This window comes from Lissotriton helveticus, chromosome 5_1, assembly GCF_964261635.1.
Source record: "Lissotriton helveticus chromosome 5_1, aLisHel1.1, whole genome shotgun sequence".
In the NCBI taxonomy this organism is placed as follows: Eukaryota; Metazoa; Chordata; class Amphibia; order Caudata; family Salamandridae; genus Lissotriton; species Lissotriton helveticus.
The window spans coordinates 142366547-142378793 of NC_136065.1; the positions used below are offsets into that span (position 1 = coordinate 142366547).

Below are 12247 nucleotides of genomic sequence, written 5' to 3' on the forward strand. Positions count from 1 at the left end.
GAAAGTAAACAGAAATCAGAAAAAGAAAGAGCAAACCAAGGGTAGGTTGAAGCATAACAATGTTTTAGAGATTTCTAAAGTACAACACCAACCCTAGGAGAGTGTTAGCCAAACAGTCCTGTATTCAGGTCATCAAACCTCAACTTCATTTTTCATTATAAGGTGCTTTCACCATCTAGACCCGATTCTTAAACTTAAAGAACACTTGTTTGCTTACAAACAGAAGGTTGATGCGTTTCAAACCCCTTAAGGTTTTAATAGGGTTATCCTCAGGACATGGATCGGGAGTTAGAAATAAAAAGAAAAAGGTGCACATGTTACCACTTAACCACAGCACTCTTCAAGCACTCCAAACTAAACAACACAACAATGTTTTTACATTTTACCTTATTTTAACTTTGTAATGGCACTAACTGTGCCCTGTCAAGGATGTAACAAATAGCACTGTTAGACGGAAACAGGGAAGAAAGAGGAAGAAGTTTTAGTTGAAAAGTCCTGAAAGGGCACTCGAAATTAGGGGCTCATTAGGATCGCGGTTTTCCCGCATCCTCGGGCCGGCGGAAGCCACCGCCGGCCCGGAGGATGCAGGAAAACCGCCGTTGAGCCTCCAAAGACCCACCGCCAAATTAGGATGGCTGGTGGGTCTTGGTTTATGTCCGCCGCTTTTCCACCGCGGTCGGCTTACAACCGCGGTGGAAAAGCTCTTATATTGTGGCGGTGTCTCTCAGACCCCGCAGCCATATTAGGATTGCGTATCTGATATGCTTTTCTGCGGCGGGTTCTCCGCCGTGGAAAAGCATACGGATGTGCACTTCAGGGGCCCGTTGCGGGCCCCCATGGTGAAGGGGGGGTGAGGGGAGCACATGGGGGTTCCTATGGTACCCCCCTGCATTTACATGCAGACAGCGGCGGGCACCGCGCGGTGCCTGCAGCTTTCTGCATGTAAATGCAATGCGTGCTTTTTTACCATTGCGGCGGGCGCAGCTTGAAGCCGCACCCGCCGCAATGTTAAAAATAGAGGATGTGACCGCCAGGGTGGCGGTCACATCCTAATTGCAGAGGAGGGAACGCCGTAGCCCATGCGGACGTTCCCTCCTCCTCAAGGGTTGCGGACGGACTCAAGTCTGTCCGCGATCCTAATGGGCTCCATAGTTTGCAAAAACTTCAATCAGCTTACTTCAAGACCTCCGCGCCATTGTCTTGGAGATTTTTGTATAAATATGGCGGTGTTAAAAGGAGGATGGCGGTGATGAAAAAAGTCTTTAAAAAGAAGCAGCAAAAAATCAAGAATCAAAAATAGGTTTAACGGCGCCCATTCGCTCAGAGAGAGTGGTCCACACATGAGCACACTTCTACATACTTTGAGCCAGCATATCAAGACTGTGTGCAAATTGAATCCGGATTATAACAGCCCACGCACTTGCTTATCTACCAATCTACGAATGAAAAAGAGGGGGCAATTCAACCACCCAAAAAATCACCGAAGAACAAATTGCGCTATTTCAAAGACGTTGTTCAAGGCCTTACGCCGGAACGCGCTTTACTTGAAAAGCAAGTAAGCGCTTTGTTTTCTCACCTCGAGCCAATGTTTCAATCACCCATCCACAATGTAGCCAGCAGCGACGCCTGCAACTAGGTGCACGTTTAAATGGCGGTGCCGAACGAGGTGTCACGTGACCTCCAGAGTTCATAGCAGTAGGAGTAGGTTTAGAATGAGTGAGGTGCATTGGGAAGAGTCAGAGGGAAGGCTTGTTTGGGGGATCTGAATAGTAAAAGAGGTATAAGATGATCCAAGGAGTGGTAGAGGAGAGAATAGTCTAGAAAGGGTTATTTTGGGGATCATTGTGGTATGGGGCTTGGGGTGATTGAGAGTGGAGGTGGAGGTAGAGGAGAAATAGGGTAGGGCATTGGAAAGAGGTTTGAGATTAGTCAGAGTTGAGGTACAAGATATATTAAGAGCGGTATAGGGTGAGAAATAGGTTAGTGCATTGGATCTGCTGAATTAGAAGAAAAGTAATAAATATATAGATACAAGTACATGGAAGGTGTATGTATATGTATATATTATGATATAAGACAATGCACTTTAATTTTGTTATTTATATTAATGCAATGTTTGTAATGAAATAATATTTTACTTTATACATTGTGTCTGTTTATACTGACTAAAACTGTAATACAGGATTGTTGTTAATAAAACTGGGCACACAAAGAATTTAGCCCCACTTGTAGTTGTTTTTAAGCCCATGTTATTAGCACCCTCCACACCTCAGGTGAGCGCCAGATGCAGTGTGAGACAGAAGTTCCACAAGTAAACAGAACTGATGGGAAGGTGATTAGGAGCTACACTTTAAGACTCTGGAGCCACTGATTACTGTGTTTTGCAAATTCAATTACATAAACTACCTGACATATGGGTCCTGGCATTAGGAAAGAGTGAAGAAGATAGAGGTGGAAAAATATACCTCCACAGATAATTCATCTGAAGACAGCTTGTTGTGAAAGAGATAGAAGGTTCACTAGTGTGGCTCCAGATATGAAACTGGAAGAGACTATCCGGAGTCACAGAAAAGCTCCTCTGGAATTGATGGCCAGACATGTAAAAGTGAATGTGTTGCTCAATGGAAGCCAGTTTACCATGAAGTCCTTTCTATTTGCAATGTTTTTAGAGAACATACACATTTAAAATTAATAGACCATTGTGGAACTGTTCCTCACCGCAAACTTTTGGGAAAGAGGGGAACGTTTTAATAAATATGTAGGCAGCCTTCTTCATTTCATGCAGCAGCAAGGAAACCCCTTTGAAATGACTGAGCCTGTGCGACTACACAACTTCGTGACCAAGAAATATTTGGATAACTATAAAAGGACACGTCTACTGATGTCTTGGAACATGGATCAAAACTGTATGCAGAACTGAAGCAGGAGAGATGTGTATTGAAAGAGAAAAAGCTCTTTGACATAATCACTAAAGCTAAACTTCCACACTTTAATTGCCATAGTTAGTTTTATTAAATCAGGCGCTATAAAAACAGTTACTGAAAAATAACTTTCGAAATGGGTGAAATTATCAAGGACATTCTGATGCATGATCTTCTTCCAAAAAACGCATTATTTGATGGAGATGCTGCAACCAAACCAGTGAAGCACAAACTCGTATAAGTGCTCGAGGAAAAAAAACCTTTCACCTGAAGAATTTCAATAAAAAGGGTGTCCTCATTTTAAACTGTAGTTGTTGTGGACTATTTGTCACAATTGCGAATGGTCAAGATTTCATTCATGCAAAACTTCGGAGAGGTAATTCAGTCTCTTCTACAGATATCCTAGTCCGTGTGCCCCTTGCGAGAACTGCACGTTGCCGTTGGCATTTATCTTGAACTGTCTGTCAAAGAATGTGAGTGAATCTGACTAATGTCTACAAGTGGGACAATTGACCTTGCCTGCATCAAAAGTTCGACACCTGCACCTGTGCAATTTGATGAAGTCTAGTCCTCCACATAGAACAAGATGAACGTGCAAATCTTAACTTGCCAAAGCATTGCTGATGCTTCAGTGAATACTGATTTTTCAATTATTGCAAGTGGAATGGTTGTCAATGAGGAGTTGGTGCCTGCAGAGAGTGATTCAAAATGTACAGGCCATATTGTTCAAGAACTTACAGCAAAGTGGGCTGTTCGAAATAGTTCCAATCGAGTCATGGTACTGTCAAACGACACAGATGTTATTATTCTGCTACTTAGATTTGTTGCAATGGTTATAAGGGAAGGATTGTCAGAGTTATGGATACGTTATGGAAACGGGGAGAAAAGACTTCATTCCGCTTCACATTCTGTACTAGAAACTTGACATGGGGACGCCCAATGTTCTTATCAAGGCATATATTCCTATGGGTGATAACACCATGAGCAAAATTCTAAAAAAGCTTGGAGCTTTAACTTCTGAACCTGAGAAGTTTCTAAAAGTATTTGCTGAGACTGAAGAAGAATGTGACTTTTAAAGACGTAGAAAAATAGCTTGTGCATGTGTGAAAAACGAGTTCTGAATCACATTTTACGATTTTCGGGAAACAGTGAGTTCAAGAGATAAAACCCGCTAAGAGACCTTCCACCGACGTCATAATCTGTGTGTTGACACATTAAAAAAAGCTTGATCAGAAGATGTGTAACTGTTTTGGATCATGCACATGTAGAAAATGATCCGGATGAATATGGTTGGGAAGATATTGATGGGGTGCTAAAACCAACAAAAGTTCTAAAGCCCCTACCCTCAGAACTTGCACGTATATGTACTTGCAAAACCTGTGCTTCAAAAAGCTGTCCCTGTCGATATGCTCTTCTCAAATGTTCAACATTCTGCAAATATACCACAACCGATTGACAAAACAAAGTGAGCTATGAAAATGTGTCCAAAACAGGAGTGATAAACATTATTTTATTCAGATCATAAACATTGTTTGGTGAATACATAAAAGGATTAAAATCAAATATTGTTTCATTTCTATATATGTCTCTTCTTTCTCTATTATAGCTGCCATTTTGGAAAAAGGTGGAAGGGTTGCTCTGAGCTGTTGTTTTCTATCTCTGCAAGACTACCTGACCTCCAAAACCTATGTATTGACACCAAATGAAGTGTCTAGGTCTCATGGTTCCTGAAATATTATATCATCACTGCAACACCTATGCAAAGTTAAAACTGTCGTCCAGAAAAATTCGGCCCGGTCTGCAATGTCTACCCAACCTAAATTACTTCTCTAATGATCCAAAAACACAAATCAAAAATGAAAATCTCTGGACAACAATTTTTGAATGGAGGTATGTCAGAGGGCCGGGATTAAGTTGTTCAATATCATATTTATGCTCCCAACAGAAAATGCTTTGAGTTGGCCAAAACAAATGTACGTTTAGATCGCTCACAGCTACTTTGGAGCAAAAGTGAACTTTACTTCAGAATCTCAAGTGGTCTTGCGTGCTCTGAAGATGTGTGCTTTAAGTGGGGGGAAAAAAGTACCAGAACTGTGAATAGAAAAAGCAGAAATATATAGCAGTAAAATTTATAGCAATGAAACCCAGTTTCCATTAGTTGCCACTCACTTCAACCTCTGCCATTCACTCCCAGTGGATTCCATATTTACATTTAAGGTTGCACCTGCATGACATTGGTTCAAAATATTAATCGCTATTTACAGTCTCTTATAAAATCGAAAATTGACAAATCTGTGTCTTGCCTTACGGCTACTTTTTTTGTAATAGACCCTCATCTGCTTATCCGATCCATAATCTGAGTGTAGCGTACTCTATTTACTATTTTGTGCTGCCCTGTAGAACTTTCAGTCTTGAGTGTTTCTTTCCCTCTGTTGCCTAGGATTTAAAGGCTATTCACTATCGTGAGTGCTCTATGCAGTTGTTCCAGATCTTAATGCATACTGATCTTGCAGGTACGGACTGGCCGGGTTCAGACAGTACAGCCACGGAACCTGCAATGCCAACATCCCTCTCTCCTCCCCTCTTCCGGGTGTACCCAAACCCATTTTTGCAACGGTTGATGGGCAGGAAAAATTTGAAACCAAAGTTACAACTCTGGAGAATGGGCTGCGTGTTGCCTCACAGAATAAATTTGGACAGTTTTGTACAGTGGGAAGTAAGTATCAGCTAAAAATGATTTGAATTGTTAATTCCGTACCTCGCAACTCTTTAGCCTTGTAATATAAATGCACGATCTCTGCTGCACCCACAACCACAGTTGTATTGTGTACCCACCATACAGGGTTCTTCATTCAATTTCTTAACTAAACCCTCTTTCCTACAATTTTGGTGTATTTCCAGTGTCTGAAAAGCTCCATGACTTCTAGTTGTGTTTGCACTATCTAGCGCCCGATGCTGAGTGTGTAAATATTTATATCTCATGTGGAGGGTATTTATCAGATACAGTAAATTGCTTGTATTTAAAATTCTACAACTTGCAATGAAGCATAGCATGCAGATTACTTTTTTTATTGCATTAAATCTGAAGGTTTTGTCTATTTCCGAGGCATGTGTCCCTGATGCATTTCACTTAGGTTTACTTGATGAAATCTGTCAGGAAAAACTGTGGTGTGTAGTTTTAAACATACACAATAGAAGCTGCCCTAAGGTTTTGACCGAAAACTCTCTTAAATCTAAGTGGAGATACTGGCGTCTCACAAAAAGTGAAGCACTGTCCTCACACACCACCAGGTGTCATGCTTCGTCATCGGCAGTCCTCGCTCTCTAGAAACTAGGTTTGGTAGAGTACAGACCTTCACCTGAAGTCAGGGAGGTACATCTAAAGCTAAGTGGGGGCCCTTGAAAGTAATGAAAATATAAAAAAACAACATAAATACATTTAATCAGAAAGGTAACTATATGGTGTTAAAATACAAGGACGGTGAGACTGGGGGAATATTATTGCCCCCTCACCGTAGTGATTACTTTAGTGTATTTATAACACAACTCTATATCCTCATCCACCGACAAACCTTGGTTCGTACAGGGATAGTAGTTTGCTCTTAAACACTCAATTGGGGCCTCAATGTTCACTATAAGTATAGTTTACTACAGGTAATACACATTTTCAAAATGGAGGCGGGATATATTGTCAAAGTATGCAAAAATGAAATTTAATAAAAATAAAAAATATGAATTGTAGAGTAATAGCAGGCCACATTGCACTGGTCTACTAACATATCAGTTGTGCTCCATAAAGTAAAATTGCTATTTTGGGATCTTGGTAGGAACGGCAACCTCCTGAGAAATGTGATAGAATATTGAATTAAAAAAAAAATGATCTGTGTGGGCAAGAGACCAGAAAGATGGCAATTAAGTGTTATAAAGTGAAAACACTAACTCTGAGACTAAGTGCAATGCTCATGACCTCGCCCACGATAGGAAAGACATCACAAGTGACAAATAATTTCACTTATAACTTGACACATCTCTTTACCATCAACATTTGTAATCATACCACAATTGATACAGTAGGGTTTCTTTCTTGGTATATATTGCTAATTAATTACGTTGTACTGTCTGGTGTTCTTAGTGTGTAAATATTGTGTGGTATTAGGCATTGCATTTGGTGTGCAAGTTATGATTTACATGGCTGGTGTGCAAGTTATGGTTTATGGAGCTTGCCATGCCTGAGCAAAATACATGTGCAAAAAAGTGGGCAACAAACCTGCAAAACATGGGGCATTGTTCACAGCCTGAATATGGCTTAAGAAAATGCAGCATTCACTTTGTTAGGACATCTTTTATAGGACTACAGAATTGCGTGACTAAGCGGCAAGTAATGCACTACTGTTGAATTTTAAACTGTCATCATTTCACATAATTGTTTACCTCCAAAATATAGTTGACCATTTTGATGTATTTACAGGTAACTGTGACTCAATATTGTAATATATAACGATTAGCACTGTTAGTTCGGAGTAAGGAGACTTATTTGGTCACTCACTTTTCTCTCTTTGGGTTCATTTTTATTTATGGTTTTCTTTCCATCAGTTCTCATAAATTCGGGGTCAAGACATGAAGCAAAATATGCAAGTGGCATTTCCCATTTTCTGGAAAAACTTGCTTTTTCAGTAAGTACGCCAACAAAAGAATTTACTTTGTAATAGTTGTTAACCTGGTCATGTCTTTTACACAGTTGTAGGCCAGCTTAGGTTTGTTATTGTTCTTATGAACATGAAATACAAGTATAGCAGAATAGTGCTGCAAAAATGTCTGCAATATATTTATTTACTGTTTTTCAATTTTTATGTGAAATAATTTGCTAGTCACTGCTTTGTTGGAAAGACGACTTCGCAATTGATAATTGAGTGAAAGCGGTTCATGTCATAAGATCGCAATTTCTAATCAAAAGTAAGTGAATTTAAAAAAACTGAATTTTTTCCATTACCCCATTGAGCTTATACAACAACATAAACTCTGTCAAAAGTGACAACTAGGGACCAATTAATGATGCAACACGTTGTTCATAAAGACGGCTACATTTAAGTGCTGTGCATGTTCAAAAACGGCACAAAACAATTGTCGTTCTTTAATTAATTGGCATAATTAACCATTCGTTCTGCTCTCACACTTTATTTAGCAACCTGTTTTATCCACGGGGACAAGCATGTGACGTAGAGCAGTAAAAACACAAAATGCTCTAAAAATGGCAGCTGCAACAGTTGATGCCTGTGCTGTGTAATTTTAGGTGCATACTCTTGGAAAACCCAGTAGATTGTAATTGTACTATAATTGCATTTATATAGCACTTACTACCCCTCACGAGGCGTCGAAGCGCTTTTTCGGCGAGTAGCACGCTACTCCGGGACCCATAGAGGATTAGTGTTGAATTAGTATAGCGAAACATGCAAGTACATTTTAAGTGGTGGATAAGTTAGTCAGTTATTTGGATTTGGAATGATAGCAGAAGGATAGAGGAGGACAAAGGTTTGTATTTATATAGCGCTTGTTGACGCACGCTAATTCAGGAAGCCTACAAAGGATTAGTGGTGAATTAATATGGTGAAATATGAAGTAGTTTCAGTGGTGTATATTAGTCAGTTACTTGGAGTGAGAAGGATAGGGGAGGGTAAAAGGGGAAGAAAGATATGCATTCATATAGCACTTGTTACCCCTGATGGGTGTTGTATCGCTTTTTCTGGCGAGTAGCACGCCACTCCAGAACCCATAAAGGATTACTGTTGAAAATTAGTAGAGTAAAAAAAATAATAAATGAAGTAATTTGAGTAGTGGATATGTTGAGTAGTGGATATGTTATTCAGTTATTTGGGTAGTATATTAGTATAGTTTAATATGGAATTTGAGAAGTGAACATGTTAGTCTGTTAATTTCGATTGAAATATTTTTTTTTAGATTTTTTTTTTTTAGGTTTTAGCAATAGGAGGAGGCTTTTGGATGAGTAAAAAGGAGTTTTGGAGGGGAGGACTCCGAGGAAGGAGTTTAGAAAGATTTGTTTTAGGGGATTGGTATAGTAAAAGAGGTGTCAGATGATGCAAGGAGGGGTAGAGTAGGAGAGAGTCTAGAAATGGTTATTTTGGCAATCATAGTAGTGGTATGGGGTTTGGGATAAATGAGAGTGGATGTAGAGGATCTATTGATAGATGTATAGGATGAGAGAGAGGGTAGTGCATTGGAAGGATTAGTAGAAGAAGTTTGAGATGAGTCAGAAGGTTGGGCTAGAAGATCTATTGAGCGAAGTATAGGCTGAGAAATAGGGTAGTGCATTGGAAATGCTAAATTAGAATAAAGTGATAAATATATAGATCCATAATTACATTGAAAGTATATAGATACATAAAGGAGGTAAGCATATGTAGATTAAAGATATTGATAGAGGCACAGGATGAGAAATAGGGCAGTGCATTGGATATGCTTTTTCAGGAGCAAAGTAACAAGACACACAGATCCAAGTACATGGAAGGTACATAGATGCACAATGGAAGTATGTACATGTAGACCAAAGATGATTTTCATTTATTTATTTATTATTCTTTTTTCTCTCAACAACATAATTATTTAACATGTTTATACAAAGTAATACAAAAGATAGGTACATATCTATAGTGAAAAAAAATGCTTGTATACAGTGGGATATGCTGTAAATTTCTGCTTGCGTATGGTGCTTATGTGGGGAAGAGCCAAATCTTGAGTAGTTTTCTGAAGATAAGATGATTGTCGGTGGACCTTATGTTGGGGGGTAAAGAGTCCCATAGTTTTGTGCTTGAACAGAGAAGGATGTGCCACCCATGGTTTTTTTCTTGTATGGTGGGATTTTGAGGCGAGATGCTCCTTTAGAGCGGAGGTTCCTTTGTTGGATGTGTTTAGTGATTTTTTTCCTGATGAAGAGCGGTCCCATTCCATGTATTGCTTTGTGGGTGATACAAAGCAGCTTGAACGTGGATCTTCTTGCAACCGGTAACCAATGCAGGGCTTTCAAGGCAGGGAAGATGTGGTCTCGCGGTTTGATATGCAAGAGTAGTCTGGCAGCCGAGTTCTGAATCCATTGTAGTCTTATCATGGTCATTAAAGGTGATCCGTGATAGAGGCTATTGGCGTAATTGAGTTTGGACAGAACAAGGGAGATGGTAGCTTGGGTCTTGTGTGGAAATCCCAAATGAGGGAAAATTTGTCGCAGCGTCTTTATGGTAGCAAAGCTTGATCTTGCTAGTCTATCCACTTGGGTATTCATCGACAGCTTGGAGTCCATGGTCATTCCGAGGTTTCTTACTTCCTTCGATACTTTAGACAGTGATCCCAGTTCATCAGGCCATGCAGCAAGCGGGTTGTAATGTTTCCAATCTCCACACGTGAGTATTTCAGTTTTTGAAGCATTCAATTTGAGATGGCTCCAGGTCATCCACTGATCCAGGGCTCTGAGACAGCTGAAAATTTTTGATTTTCCAATGTCTTTGGGGCATTCCAGTTGAAGGAGTATTTGCGTGTCATCTGCATAGTTATAGGAAAAACAGAACAGGGTGGCTGGACAGGATTATTCGTGAAACAATTCACCAGACACACAGTCAATCTGTACCGTGTGACCTCTGGATTTAATTTTCCAAACAAGTTTATTTTTCTTTTTTACATTTATCAGCAATTTTTTGAAGCACAAACAAAACCACTGTCAATTCAAAAGGTTCATATATACAGTATCTACAAATGCACACATTTACAAATTTACAACAAAGAATCAAACAAAAGATTGGTTAGACACATCAAAAGACAATCACAAATGTATAATAATTCAAATAAATTGCAATTATATACAGTGCAGAGATTAATCCATAAGCGAAGAAACGGGAACCAGTCCTAGAGATTGAAAAAACCAAGTGACAGGCGGGGTTGAGATCAAAAACAAGCCTGCCTGTCAACGAAAGCCTGTGGTGTAATGTTAAATAGGGTTGCAAGGCTAGGATACAGAGTGGTGGTATGATTTACATCCTAGCGGCACCCTTTGTTGTAGCCACAGGGTGGTATTGTCGACGCGTTTCGAACCTAAGTATTCAAGGTTCTCTTCAGGACAGGGACTGGGAAACAGATCCTGCACGCGGGCACAAAGGTTGCCGTGGCGTAGGTATGTTGTGTTCAACGAAAGCCTGTGGTGTAATGTTCGAATTATTATACATTTGTGATTGTCTTTTGATGTGTCTAACCAATCTTTTGTTTGATTCTTTGTTGTAAATTTGTAAATGTGTGCATTTGTAGATACTGTATATATGAACCTTTTGAATTGACAGTGGTTTTGTTTGTGCTTGTGTTTCAAAAAATTGCTGATAAATGTAAAAAAGAAAAATAAACTTGTTTGGAAAATTAAATCCAGTGGTCACACGGTACAGATTGACTGTGTGTCTGGTGAATTGTTTCACGAATAATCCTGTCCAGCCACCCTGTTCTGTTTTTCCTATTGTTGAGATCCGGGTTGGTCAGATGTAGGATCCAATACCTTTACTGTTTCACAATCTGCATAGTTATAGCACGTGAGGTGAAATGTATTGATCAGTACTGGTAATAACTTCATGTAGATGTTGAAAAGCATGGACGAGATGATAGAACCTTGAGGGACCCCAGCTTTTGTGGAGTATGGTTTGGACGAGAAAGGTGGGGTATGGATGACATTAGTTTTGTTTCGAAGGTTTGACGCTATCCAGTCTAAAGCAATTCCCTCTATGCCAGCTTCATAGAGTCTTTGTTTCAGAGTGTCATGGTCCACCGTGTCAAAGGCAGCAGAGAGGTCCAAGAGGAGTAGCGCAGCAACCCCGTTGCGGTCAACTGTTATTCTTTAGGTCATCCCAGATGGCAAGGAGGGCAGATTCAGTGCCTCTTCCCAGACGGAATCCTGTTTGGAAGTCTGAAAGTGTCATTCTCTTCAATGAATTGTGACATCTGGGTGAACACTGCTCTTTCTATCAGTTTGCCCAGGAACAGTCCATTTGTAATGGGTCTGTAGTTGTCAGGGTTCAGCGGGTCCAAGTTTGTTTTCTTCAATAAAGGGCATATGTATGACTTTTTGAGTTCTTCTGGAAATATTCCACTAGTTAAGGAATCGTTGATGATTGTTCTCACTGGAGTGGCAGCAGAGGTTGTTAAAAGAATTGTCTTGAAAGTTTGTGGCGGACAGGGGAAGAAGGGCTGCCGGCAGGCCTGCTTGCTTTGACCAGGTCCATAAATTCATTGTGTTATTGTTCCACATTTGGCTTTGAGTTTTGAATGAGACCGGAATGATAGGA

The 12247-nt window shown here is 39.9% G+C and overlaps 1 protein-coding gene across 2 annotated transcripts in view; it reads left to right on the top strand.

Moving 5' to 3' along the window:
* Window positions 1-12247, top strand: part of PMPCA (peptidase, mitochondrial processing subunit alpha) — a 110017-nt gene that overhangs the window by 5395 nt on the left and 92375 nt on the right. For both annotated transcript variants that reach the window (XM_078641912.1, XM_078641913.1), the window contains exons 2-3: window positions 5435-5637; window positions 7515-7594. In XM_078641912.1, coding sequence (XP_078498038.1) covers window positions 5435-5637; window positions 7515-7594 — 283 coding nt within the window. The remainder of the gene's footprint in view (window positions 1-5434; window positions 5638-7514; window positions 7595-12247) is intronic.